This window comes from Salvelinus fontinalis, chromosome 33 (assembly GCF_029448725.1).
Source record: "Salvelinus fontinalis isolate EN_2023a chromosome 33, ASM2944872v1, whole genome shotgun sequence".
Lineage (NCBI taxonomy): Eukaryota > Metazoa > Chordata > Actinopteri > Salmoniformes > Salmonidae > Salvelinus > Salvelinus fontinalis.
This window is the reverse complement of record NC_074697.1, coordinates 8,833,117-8,847,124: the sequence shown is the minus strand read 5'-3', so window position 1 is coordinate 8,847,124 and position 14,008 is coordinate 8,833,117. Positions and strand designations below refer to the sequence as shown.

At 47.0% G+C, this 14,008-nt stretch overlaps 1 protein-coding gene across 6 annotated transcripts in view; it reads right to left on the bottom strand.

The window, feature by feature from the left end:
• The window catches only part of LOC129832536 (roundabout homolog 1-like), a 448,098-nt gene that overhangs the window by 25,762 nt on the left and 408,328 nt on the right, over positions 1 to 14,008 (bottom strand). For all 6 annotated transcript variants that reach the window (XM_055896657.1, XM_055896660.1, XM_055896656.1 and 3 more), the window contains 2 exons: positions 11,842 to 11,884; positions 761 to 915 (listed from right to left, as the gene is read on the bottom strand). In XM_055896657.1, the coding sequence (XP_055752632.1) occupies positions 761 to 915; positions 11,842 to 11,884 (198 nt within the window). The remainder of the gene's footprint in view (positions 1 to 760; positions 916 to 11,841; positions 11,885 to 14,008) is intronic.

The following is a 14,008-nucleotide window of genomic DNA, read 5'->3' as shown; positions in this document are numbered from 1 at the left end:
TATGGGCATGATGCCCCTGTGTTCCCTATGGGCATGATGCCCCTGTGCCTCCTATGGGCATGATGCCCCTGTGCCCCCTATGGGCATGATACCCCTGTGCCCCCTATGGGCATGATGCCCCTGTGCCCCCTATGGGCATGATGCCCCTGTGCCCCCTATGGGCATGATACCCCTGTGCCCCCTATGGGCATGATACCCCTGTGCCCCCTATGGGCATGATACCCCTGTGTCCCCTATGGGCATGATACCCCTGTGCCCCCTATGGGCATGATACCCCTGTGTCCCCTATGGGCATGATACCCCTGTGCCCCCTATGGGCATGATGCCCCTGTGCCCCCTATGGGCATGATGCCCCTGTGCCTCCTATGGGCATGATACCCCTGTGCCCCCTATGGGCATGATGCCCCTGTGCCTCCTATGGGCATGATGCCCCCGTGCCCCCTATGGGCATGATACCCCCGTGCCCCCTATGGGCATGATACCCCCGTGCCCCCTATGGGCATGATACCCCTGTGCCCCCTATGGGCATGATACCCCTGTGCCCCCTATGGGCATGATACCCCTGTGCCCCCTATGGGCATGATACCCCTGTGCCCCCTATGGGCATGATACCCCTGTGCCCCCTATGGGCATGATACCCCTGTGCCCCCTATGGGCATGATACCCCTGTGCCCCCTATGGGCATGATGCCTCAGAGTTATTTTGATGTTTTAGTACAGTTTATGTTTGGATGAGTTGTTCCAGTGCGTAGCGTACTCACCTGGGCGGCTGTATGTAGCCAGGTTGCTGTCACTGTTACCCTGTCCTGCGGTGCAGCAGTTCATGCTACAGTCGTTGTGATTGGAGCAGGAGTTGGGCCATGTATCAGCCAACCAGGGCTGGGTAGCAGACTCCCCAATGTTCAGCAAACCTGGCCTGGAAGGATGGGGCACAAAACAGTCAACACTGACTAACAGTGGAACATGCTGCCCCACTAACACAGGTTTTAGGCAGATGAATGGGGATTCAGTCAATACTAAATTATTATTTTGAAATTGTCACACTTCCCTATGGCTAGGTCCTAGGCTGTTGTTTTACAGAAAATATCACTCCCTCTCCATCCCTCTCTCTCTCTCTCTCACCTTTCTCTCCCTGCTCCATTGGCCTTGGATGCGTATTAGAGGAAAGCTCAGCTAAATACATTATGTACGCTTGACTTGTCCATGGCCAATGACACTGTTGCACTGAGCCCTCGTGAGCATTAGCGATCCGCTCGGATTAGAAAGCCAGATAGAATTCACTCCTGGCATGCACCACAAACGCTCCGCCAGTAGATTCCATGGTGTCACAGAACATCTTTGTCATCCTTTAAAGTTTAGTATAAATACACAACTACAGTCAAGGACTGAAAGTACTGAACAGAACTGAGATCAAAGGAGGTCATGGACATATCAACTTTCCCACTTTGTGCTTCAGAAGAGGAGTACAGTAGGATATCCATCTCCTGTCCTGGTTTCTATCTCCTTTACACCGTCTGAACAGAATACCATCTCTCTGCTGTCTGAACAGACTACCAGCTCTCTGCTGTCTGAACAGACTACCAGCTCTCTGCTGTCTGAACAGAGTACCATCTCTCTGCTGTCTGAACAGACTACCATCTCTCTGCTGTCTGAACAGACTACCATCTCTCTGCTGTCTGAACAGACTACCAGCTCTCTGCTGTCTGAAAAGACTACCAGCTCTCTGCTGTCTGAAAAGACTACCAGCTCTCTGCTGTCTGAACAGACTACCATCTCTCTGCTGTCTGAACAGACTACCATCTCTCTGCTGTCTGAACAGACTACCATCTCTCTGCTGTCTGAACAGACTACCGGCTCTCTGCTAACTGAACAGACTACCGGCTCTCTGCTGTCTGAACAGACTACCGGCTCTCTGCTGTCTGAACAGACTACCGTCTCTCTGCTGTCTGAACAGACTACCGGCTCTCTGCTGTCTGAACAGACTACCGGCTCTCTGCTGTCTGAACAGACTACCGGCTCTCTGCTGTCTGAACAGACTACCGGCTCTCTGCTGTCTGAACAGACTACCATCTCTCTGCTGTCTGAACAGACTACCATCTCTCTGCTGTCTGAACAGACTACCGGCTCTCTGCTGTCTGAACAGACTACCCTCTCTCCGCTGTCTGAACAGACTACCATCTCTCTGCTGTCTGTACAGACTACCGGCTCTCTGCTGTCTGAACAGACTACCATCTCTCTGCTGTCTGAACAGACTACCATGTCTCTGCTGTCTGAACAGACTACCATCTCTCTGCTGTCTGAACAGACTACCAGCTCTCTGCTGTCTGAACAGACTACCAGCTCTCTACTGTCTGAACAGACTACCATCTCTCTGCTGTCTGAACAGACTACCGGCTCTCTGCTGTCTGAACAAACTACCAGCTCTCTACTGTCTGAACAGACTACCAGCTCTCTACTGTCTGAACAGACTACCAGCTCTCTACTGTCTGAACAGACTACCGGCTCTCTGCTGTCTGAACAGACTACCGGCTCTCTGCTGTCTGAACAGACTACCGGCTCTCTGCTGTCTGAACAGACTACCGGCTCTCTGCTGTCTGAACAGACTACCGGCTCTCTGCTGTCTGAACAGACTACCGGCTCTCTGCTGTCTGAACAGACTACCGGCTCTCTGCTGTCTGAACAGGCTACCGGCTCTCTGCTGTCTGAACAGACTACCGGCTCTCTGCTGTCTGAACAGACTACCGGCTCTCTGCTGTCTGAACAGACTACCGGCTCTCTGCTGTCTGAACAGACTACCGGCTCTCTGCTGTCTGAACAGACTACCGGCTCTCTGCTGTCTGAACAGACTACCATCTCTCTACTGTCTGTACAGACTACCATCTCTCTACTGTCTGAACAGACTACCATCTCTCTGCTGACTGTACAGACTACCATCTCTCTGCTGTCTGAACAGACTACCGGCTCTCTGCTGTCTGAACAGACTACCGGCTCTCTGCTGTCTGAACAGACTACCAGATCTCTACTGTCTGAACAGACTACCATCTCTCTACTGTCTGAACAGACTACCGGCTCTCTGCTGTCTGTACAGACTACCCTCTCTCCGCTGTCTGAACAGACTACCATCTCTCTGCTGTCTGTACAGACTACCATCTCTCTGCTGTCTTTACAGACTACCAGCTCTCTGCTGTCTGAACAGACTACCATGTCTCTGCTGTCTGAACAGACTACCATCTCTCTGCTGTCTGAACAGACTACCAGCTCTCTGCTGTCTGAACAGACTACCAGCTCTCTACTGTCTGAACAGACTACCATCTCTCTGCTGTCTGAACAGACTACCGGCTCTCTGCTGTCTGAACAAACTACCAGCTCTCTACTGTCTGAACAGACTACCAGCTCTCTACTGTCTGAACAGACTACCAGCTCTCTACTGTCTGAACAGACTACCGGCTCTCTGCTGTCTGAACAGACTACCGGCTCTCTGCTGTCTGAACAGACTACCGGCTCTCTGCTGTCTGAACAGACTACCGGCTCTCTGCTGTCTGAACAGACTACCGGCTCTCTGCTGTCTGAACAGACTACCGGCTCTCTGCTGTCTGAACAGACTACCGGCTCTCTGCTGTCTGAACAGGCTACCGGCTCTCTGCTGTCTGAACAGACTACCGGCTCTCTGCTGTCTGAACAGACTACCGGCTCTCTGCTGTCTGAACAGACTACCGGCTCTCTGCTGTCTGAACAGACTACCGGCTCTCTGCTGTCTGAACAGACTACCGGCTCTCTGCTGTCTGAACAGACTACCATCTCTCTACTGTCTGTACAGACTACCATCTCTCTACTGTCTGAACAGACTACCATCTCTCTGCTGACTTTACAGACTACCATCTCTCTGCTGTCTGAACAGACTACCGGCTCTCTGCTGTCTGAACAGACTACCGGCTCTCTGCTGTGTGAATGGACTACCGGCTCTCTGCTGTCTGAACAGACTACCGGCTCTCTGCTGTCTGAACAGACTACCATCTCTCTGCTGTCTGAACAGACTACCGGCTCTCTGCTGTCTGAACAGACTACCAGCTCTCTGCTGTCTGAACAGACTACCAGCTCTCTGCTGTCTGAACAAACTACCAGCTCTCTGCTGTCTGAACAGACTACCATCTCTCTGCTGTCTGAACAGACTACCAGCTCTCTGCTGTCTGAACAGACTACCAGCTCTCTGCTGTCTGAACAAACTACCAGCTCTCTGCTGTCTGAACAGACTACCGGCTCTCTGCTGTCTGAACAGACTACCGGCTCTCTGCTGTCTGAACAAACTACCAGCTCTCTGCTGTCTGAACAGACTACCGGCTCTCTGCTGTCTGAACAGACTACCAGCTCTCTGCTGTCTGAACAGACTACCATCTCTCTGCTGTCTGAACAGACTACCGGCTTCCTGCTGTCTGAACAGACTACCGGCTCTCTGCTGTCTGAACAGACTACCGGCTCTCTGCTGTCTGAACAGACTACCGGCTCTCTGCTGTCTGAACAGACTACCATCTCTCTGCTGTCTGAACAGACTACCGGCTCTCTGCTGTCTGAACAGACTACCGGCTCTCTGCTAACTGAACAGACTACCGGCTCTCTGCTGTCTGAACAGACTACCGTCTCTCTGCTGTCTGAACAGACTACCGGCTCTCTGCTGTCTGAACAGACTACCGGCTCTCTGCCGTCTGAACAGACTACCGGCTCTCTGCTGTCTGAACAGACTACCGGCTCTCTGCTGTCTGAACAGACTACCAGCTCTCTACTGTCTGTACCGACTACCATCTCTCTACTGTCTGAACAGACTACCGGCTCTCTGCTGTCTGAACAGACTACCAGCTCTCTACTGTCTGAACAGACTACCATCTCTCTGCTGTCTGAACAGACTACCATCTCTCTGCTGTCTGAACAGACTACCGGCTCTCTGCTGTCTGAACAGACTACCAGCTCTCTCCTGTCTGAACAGACTACCAGCTCTCTGCTGTCTGAACAAACTACCATCTCTCTGCTGTCTGAACAGACTACCGGCTCTCTGCTGTCTGAACAGACTACCAGCTCTCTGCTGTCTGAACAAACTACCAGCTCTCTGCTGTCTGAACAGACTACCGGCTCTCTGCTGTCTGAACAGACTACCAGCTCTCTGCTGTCTGAACAGACTACCATCTCTCTGCTGTCTGAACAGACTACCGGCTTCCTGCTGTCTGAACAGACTACCGGCTCTCTGCTGTCTGAACAGACTACCGGCTCTCTGCTGTCTGAACAGACTACCGGCTCTCTGCTGTCTGAACAGACTACCATCTCTCTGCTGTCTGAACAGACTACCGGCTCTCTGCTGTCTGAACAGACTACCGGCTCTCTGCTAACTGAACAGACTACCGGCTCTCTGCTGTCTGAACAGACTACCGGCTCTCTGCTGTCTGAACAGACTACCGGCTCTCTGCTGTCTGAACAGACTACCGGCTCTCTGCCGTCTGAACAGACTACCGGCTCTCTGCTGTCTGAACAGACTACCGGCTCTCTGCTGTCTGAACAGACTACCAGCTCTCTACTGTCTGTACAGACTACCATCTCTCTACTGTCTGAACAGACTACCGGCTCTCTGCTGTCTGAACAGACTACCAGCTCTCTACTGTCTGAACAGACTACCATCTCTCTGCTGTCTGAACAGACTACCATCTCTCTGCTGTCTGAACAGACTACCGGCTCTCTGCTGTCTGAACAGACTACCAGCTCTCTCCTGTCTGAACAGACTACCAGCTCTCTGCTGTCTGAACAAACTACCATCTCTCTGCTGTCTGAACAGACTACCATCTCTCTGCTGTCTGAACAGACTACCGGCTCTCTGCTGTCTGAACAAACTACCGGCTCTCTGCTGTCTGAACAGACTACCGGCTCTCTGCTGTCTGAACAGACTACCGGCTCTCTGCTGTCTGAACAGACTACCGGCTCTCTGCTGTCTGAACAGACTACCGGCTCTCTGCTGTCTGAACAGACTACCATTTCTCTGCTGTCTGAACAGACTACCGGCTCTCTGCTGTCTGAACAGACTACCGGCTCTCTGCTGTCTGAACAGACTACCGGCTCTCTGCTAACTGAACAGATTACCGGCTCTCTGCTGTCTGAACAGACTACCGGCTCTCTGCTGTCTGAACAGACTACCGGCTCTCTGCTGTCTGAACAGACTACCGGCTCTCTGCTGTCTGAACAGACTACCGGCTCTCTGCTGTCTGAACAGACTACCGGCTCTCTGCTGTCTGAACAGACTACCAGATCTCTACTGTCTGAACAGACTACCATCTCTCTACTGTCTGAACAGACTACCGGCTCTCTGCTGTCTGTACAGACTACCCTCTCTCCGCTGTCTGAACAGACTACCATCTCTCTGCTGTCTGTACAGACTACCATCTCTCTGCTGTCTTTACAGACTACCAGCTCTCTGCTGTCTGAACAGACTACCATGTCTCTGCTGTCTGAACAGACTACCATCTCTCTGCTGTCTGAACAGACTACCAGCTCTCTGCTGTCTGAACAGACTACCAGCTCTCTACTGTCTGAACAGACTACCATCTCTCTGCTGTCTGAACAGACTACCGGCTCTCTGCTGTCTGAACAAACTACCAGCTCTCTACTGTCTGAACAGACTACCAGCTCTCTACTGTCTGAACAGACTACCAGCTCTCTACTGTCTGAACAGACTACCAGCTCTCTACTGTCTGAACAGACTACCAGCTCTCTACTGTCTGAACAGACTACAAGCTCTCTACTGTCTGAACAGACTACCAGCTCTCTACTGTCTGAACAGACTACCAGCTCTCTACTATCTGAACAGACTACCAGCTCTCTACTGTCTGAACAGACTACCAGCTCTCTACTGTCTGAACAGACTACCAGCTCTCTACTGTCTGAACAGACTACCAGCTCTCTACTGTCTGAACAGACGACCATCTCTCTGCTGTCTGGACAGACTAGCAGCTCTCTGCTCGTTAGGGCTGTCCTCGACTAAAAACAATCTTTGTTGACCGAAAGTCAATTCCCATGACAGTGGCAAAGGTACCCACAGGACAAACAGAATAATATTAGTCTGAGGAGAGATTAAATAACATTAATAAAACAAAAATTAATTCTAAAGACACCTTTAGTTTACAAAGTTAAACAGATGTATTTTATCTTCATAATACGCAGGACTTCTTTCGACCAATCGATTGCTTAACATTTTTAAATGTGTCATTTTCCATATATAGACACACCCTATGTGTTTTAATAAAATGAACTATATGCATTGAGCTTGTCTGATGTTTTAAGCTTACGGTTTGATGCCTCAAGAGAGCACCAGAGATGTAGATAAGCAGAAGAAAAAAAACTTAACCTGACCCAACTATTCTCCTCCAACTCCTGCTGGCTTTCACAGATTCTGCCAAATCAAATCAAATCCAATTTTATTGGTCACATACACATGGTTAGCAGACGTTATTGCGAGTGTAGCAAAATGCTTGTGTTTCTAGTTCTGACAGTGCAGTAATATCTGACAAGTGATCTAACAATTCCCCAACAACTCCCTAATACACACAAATCTAAGTAAAGGGATGGAATAAGAATATGTACATATAAATATATGGATGAGCGATGTCCGAGCGGTATAGGCAAGATGCAATAGATGGTATAAAAATACAGTATATACATATGAGATGAGTAATGGAAGATATGTAAACATTATTAAAGTGGCATTTTTAAAGTGACTAGTAATCTATTTATTAAAATAGCCAAGGATTTCAAGTCTGTATGTAGGCAGCAGCCTCTCTGTGTTAGTGACGGCTGTTTCACAGTCTGATGGCCTTGAAATATAAGCAATTTTTCAGTCTCTCCGTTTCTACCGATCTGCATGCCAGGTATGGTCTTCTCATGCTAATTTTCATGAAACAGTTTAATTTAATTTAGAATAACGTCTTCGTATCTCAAAATTACTGTCATGTGGTTAATAAATATTATATCTAAATGGAAATGGAAATGACACGAACCTAAAAAGTATCTTCTATTGCCAACTATATAAAATCAGTGCAGCCTGCACTGCAGGTAGAAAATATCCAGATAAAAAGAAATACCCTATGAATCATATTGGCTACACATGGCCTGTCTGCAACAAACTTGAAACATTATATCAACTTTGGGTCAAGCCTGAAGATTGTGCAAGCGAACTTGCAACACTGTAGAAAATATTCTGGGCCCTCAGAGTGTCCCTGTCAGTGAGCTTGGGACAGATTAGTGTTGGTGCATTAAGCCAATCAGAAATACTATCAGATCCCCAAATGAGCACATTAATATGCCTTTTTTTGCACACAGGCCTGGTAACCTATAGGCCTACTTCTATGTATAATCAGGCCTGGTAACCTATAGGCCTACTTCTATGTATAATCAGGCCTGGTAACCTATAGGCCTACTTCTATGTATAATCAGCCTGGTAACCTATAGGCCTACTTCTGTGTATAATCAGGCCTGGTAACCTATAGGCCTACTTCTATGTATAATCAGGCCTGGTAACCTATAGGCCTACTTCTATACGTGCATGACCGTACTAAACATTGACAGGAGTTCTCCAAACAAAAGACAATGACTAAATTGACAGAACTCGGATTCGGAATGAAATAAACCACAACTTTTTTCTAACAAGTGTAGCCTAGGTTGTGCACTCTGCGAACAATGCGTCCACTCAGACAATGAGAACAGGAAGACTGGAATAATAATATTGAACGCATTAAAAGAAACAACCGTAATCAAAGTAACAAACATTGTAAATTAGAAATGAGAGAAATTAACAGTAAATGTACTACTGGGGATGTATGTAATGGAGAGTTGATAGACACTTACAATTAATGCAAACAATTCACACAATGAAGTTATGAAAACAATGAATGTGCACAAATTGCCGGTTAGAGAGCACATTCTGGAGAGAGAAGTGCATTGTGCATCTGGGCACATGGTCAATCCCACGTCTGCATTGGTGATGCAGCATTTATGGTGATACGGCCTCAGCAGAAGTCGGGGCATTCATACTTCACGTGCTTCGCGGAGCAGTGCAGTGCTGTTGTCAAGGAAGTGAGTTTGTGTTTATACAGGATGTAACGCCACCACCTACAGTCAACCTATCTTTTCAATGCGGAGCTATACAGAGCCCTCCGCATTGTTACACAACTTTGGAGGCGCATGGCGACACGGTACAGAGCTGGATTTGGCCTCTGCATGCCTCTGGAGGCTCCACAATTGTGTCACACCCTCCATAAGGAGCCTTTGACCACATTTTCAGATCAAGCATAAATTAGTCTAGGCCTCCACAATGGATTAGTTCACTGAGATGGGCACAAATATATAGACACTACCGGTCAAAAGGATTTTTCTTTATTTTTACTATTTTCTATGTTGTAGAATAATAGTGAAGAAATCAAAACTATGAAATAACACATATGGAATCATGTAATAACCAAAAAAGTGTTAAACAAATCAACATATATTTTATATTTGAGATTCTTCAAAGTAGCCACTCTTTGCCTTGATGACAGCTTTGCACACTCTTAGCATTCTCTACACCAGCTTCATGAGGTAGTCATATGGAATGCATTTCAAATAACAGGTGTGCCGTCATGGTCACATTCCTGCAGATAAACACTACTAAAAGACACCAATAATAATAAGAGACTTGCTTGGGCCAAGAAACACAAGCAATGGACATTAGACCAGTGGAAATCTGTCCTTTGGTCTGGAGTCCAAATTGGAGATTTTTGGTTCCAACCGCCGTGTCTTTGTGAGACCCGGTGTGGGTGAACGGATGATTTCCGCATGTGTATACCCAACCGTGAAGCATGGAGGAGGAGGTGTTATGGTGCTTTGCTGGTGACACTGTCAGTGATTTATTTAGAATTCAGGCAGACTTAACCAGCATGGCTACCACAGCATTCTGCAGTGATACACCATCCAATCTGGTTTGGGCTTAGTGGGACTATAATTTGTTTTTCAACAGGACAATGACCCAGCACACCTCCAGGCTGTGTACGGGCTATTTTACCAAGACGGAGAGTGATGGAATGCTGCATCAGATAACCTGGCCTCCACAATCCCCCAACCTCAAACAAATTAAGATGGTTTGGGATGAGTCAGACCGCAGAGTGAATGAAAAGCAGTCAACAAGTGTTCAGCATACGTGGGAACTCCTTCAAGACTGTTGGAAAAGAATTCCAGGTGAAGCTGATGTAGAGAATGCCAAGATTGTGCAAAGCTGTCATCACGGCAAAGGGTGGCTACTTTGAAGAATCTCAAATATAAAATATATTGTGATGTGTTTAACCCTTTTTTGGTTACTTCATGGTTCCATATGTGTTATTTCATAGTTTTGATGTCTTCACTATTATTCTACATGTAGAATATAGTAAAAAGAACAAAACCTTTGAATGAGTAGGTGTTCTAAAACTTTTGACTGGAAGTGTAAATATATATATATATATATGTTACTGCTCAACTAAAACAATCTCGGTAGACCAACAGCCTAACGATCAAACAATCAAACAATCGACCAGTCAACATTTTACATTTGAAGCAGCCAGACTAAATAGCCTTATAATTCTCATCAAATGGGGTGATTTATTAGAGCCCAAAGGCTATACTAGCACAACATCCCAAAAGCCTTTAACTGTTATTTCTCTCCCATCACTACCACTGGAACAATCCAACCTGTCAGACATTCGCATTGTACTGAGTTTTTTTCCCGTTTCTTATTCAGCTGACTTAGTCTCCGCTTACAGTCTCCACATTCATTTTGAGTAGTGAACACATTTGTCTTGGAGAGACAAATACAATCTGGAAATGGCGACTCAATCACAGAGCAGGGTAATAACATGATTGTATAGATAGACACATAATGACTATGGAACAATAGGCAACCATAAAGATACCTTTAGCACAAAGAGGGGACAATACCAAAACACTGCTTTAATTCAAACAAGTCTATAGATACACTGCCATCAACGTGGGTTCTAGATGATTGAGGAGACTATAACATCAGTGAATGTATGAGTGTCTCGGTACGCGTGACTAGTAGGTAGTCTGGAAAACAACACATAGGCTACTGGTCACTGTCACACCCTCTCCTGTATCATTCCTCCCATCTATTTACATAGGGCCCTCCATTCTAAAGAGTAGGGTGTGTGCAAACTCAACTATCGCCATCTCTGTGTATGTTAGAGATGATGCTATGGCACAGCCTTGTGGCCAGACATGGTGCTCTTCTCTGTGGGATGAGGAGGATAGGGGTTTGAGCAGATGAGATAATCATTTGTTCCTGCTGGTATCAAAGTACTTTCTGCACCTCCTTCCCGTCTCCTCCGCTCCCATCCCATCTTCTCCTCTCCCTCCCCTCTTCTCCGCTCTGCTCTCCTCCCTTCTTTTCTTCCCCCTCCCTCTCCTCTCTCTCTCTCTCTCTCTCTCTCTCTCTCTCTCTCTCTCTCTCTCTCTCCTCTCCTCTCCTCTCTTTTCCTCTCCTTCCTATTTCCTTCTTCCTCTCCCTCCCCTCTCCTCTACTCCCCTCATTTCCCCTCTCCACCTCTGCCTGTGCTGTAAGCTTTATGAAGTAAAAGCCCTCCCCCTAGTGTCCTTCAGAGGAAGGTACACCTTCCCTCACATTCTACCATGTACGGTACCCACTCCTCACCAAATGTCCATCTGTCTCTTGGAATATGATACTGTGATCCATATATTATGTTATTTTATTTGATGTTTCATATTCGTACAGAAGAGACGAATATACATGTAGACAACACCCCCTCTCATAGTAGACATGTATTCTTACCTTCCAGCACTGCTGATAGCCTCTCCCCCTCTCTGGTACGCCACTGAGAACAGAGAGACAGAGAAAAGGTACAGACATGAACACCATAATCACAATCGTCATCAGAGTAACAGGCTTATCAAAACACAATAACATGGACTGTGGAGTGTGTTTGGCTCTCCTGTAAGCCTGTGTTTGTATGTGTGCAGTGTGTGGCATTTTTGATAGTGTGCGTGTATGTTTACACATGTATGTGTGTGTGTACTACACCCTGTGTGTAGATCGGTGGAGACTGAGTCACTGTGTGTGTGTGTGTGTGTGTGTGTGTGTGTGCGCGTGCATGTGTGTGTGAGAGAGGCTTAGGGGGCTGCACAGTGCTTTGGTCTCCTGCCATGGCTGGCGTGTGTTTGAAGCGCAGAACCCTGGAAGTTGGACTCTTTCAAGGAGCTTTAAGCTGCCGGTGTGAAGGAGAGATAAACTCCAACTTTAATTACAATCTCTTCTCTGAGGAAGGGGTGGGAGGGTTTTGGGCTGGCTGGCTGAGTACAGTAGTACAGCACTTTGGCTTTCTATCTCTGGGACCTCAGGACATACAGTACATGGCTCACTAAGATTAATTTGTGAATTTATACTCCCATCAAAACATGACAGATGGAGTTTTTTTAAACTCTGAATATCTTTGGTCATGGTTTTGCAAAGATTCATAACTTCAATGGTGAGGAAATACAACGCTTTTATACTGAGAGATGCTTTGCAATGTTAAGCGTGTAGTTCTGGTCGAACCTTTCTCTCGTTCCTCAGATCCGGGGAGGAAAGATAACCAATGCCAGAAAAAGCGACGCTGGGAAGTATGTGTGTGTCGGGACCAATATGGTGGGAGAGAGGGAGAGTGAGATCGCTGAGCTCACTGTGCTCGGTAAGTAACCTTCCTCACAGTCTCTCTCTCTCTCTCTCTCTCTCTCTCTCTCTCTCTCTCTCTCTCTCTCTCTCTCTCTCTCTCTCTCTCTCTCTCTCTCTCTCTCTCTCTCTCTCTCTCTCTCTCTCTCTCTCTCTCTCTCTCTCTCTCTCTCTCTCTCTCTCTCTCTCTCTCTCTCTCTCTCTCTCTCTCTCTCTCTCGCAGTGCATGCTGGGAGTTTTTTGGAGTTTGAGTGTTTGGCGTGGAGAGCTCTGTCCTAACTTTTTTCTGGATTCTGTCTTGGTCTTTAAAAAAAATATATATAATCTATGGTGGAGGGTTAATGCACTATTTGTTTAAGCGGTATCCACAGATTTTTTCAAAATTAGGGTGTAAGAGGACAGAGTTAGTTGCCTGGAGTTTGGAAGGTGTGGTGTGCGCGATGGCTTCTCAGCCTAGCGCGGAGGAGACGCTGTCGATACGGCATGGATTCAGGTATGTTCCTGAGAACAGAGTTAAAGTGGAGGAGGTTCTGCTCGCGGTCGGTGAACAGGTTGGAGCTGAATTTATACATTCTGCTTCTAGAATGAACAAAGCTGTCATTGTGTTCTTGAAAAGACATTGGGTTGGTAAGGCTAATTGCTAGTGGAATATTTGTAAGGGTTGTGTTGGTGCCAATTTCGCCTCAATCTCCCTCTTTGACAAGGGTGGTAGTTGCAAATTTGCCTCCGTTTCTTACGGGTGATCAAATCAGGAAAGAGCTGAGTGGTTTTGGTAAGTTTGCTAGCTGTTTCTGTGTTCTGTCAGCAGGTTTTCAGGCAGATGACGTTAAGCACGTTGTTTCATTCCGGAGGCAAGTGTTGATGTTAGTGAATAACAATGAGCAACAACTAAATGTGCATTTTAAAGTGAGGCATGGTGTCCTCTCACCCAGGGAACATTTTAGGTTGAAGAAGTGGGTCACAACAGTGAGTAAGGGTCGACCTTCAGACGCTGTTTAGATTAATAGTTTCTTTCTGGCACTGTGGCATTTTGAGCTTCGCTATTAGTCTTTTTCTTTGCTGGCTTATGGACTCTTCGGGTAGGCTCGCTCAATATAAAATGTCGCCAGAGATACGGGAAAGAGAACTGTGTTGTGTGAATATGTAAAACAAAAAAAAAGTACAGGTTTTGTTTCTGTAGGAGACACATAGTGATGTGGTGAATGAAGTCGATTGGGGGCTCTGGTGGAAAGGGGCAAGTGTGTTGAGCCATGGGACAAATTCTAGTGCTGGGGTGGCATTACAGACAGAC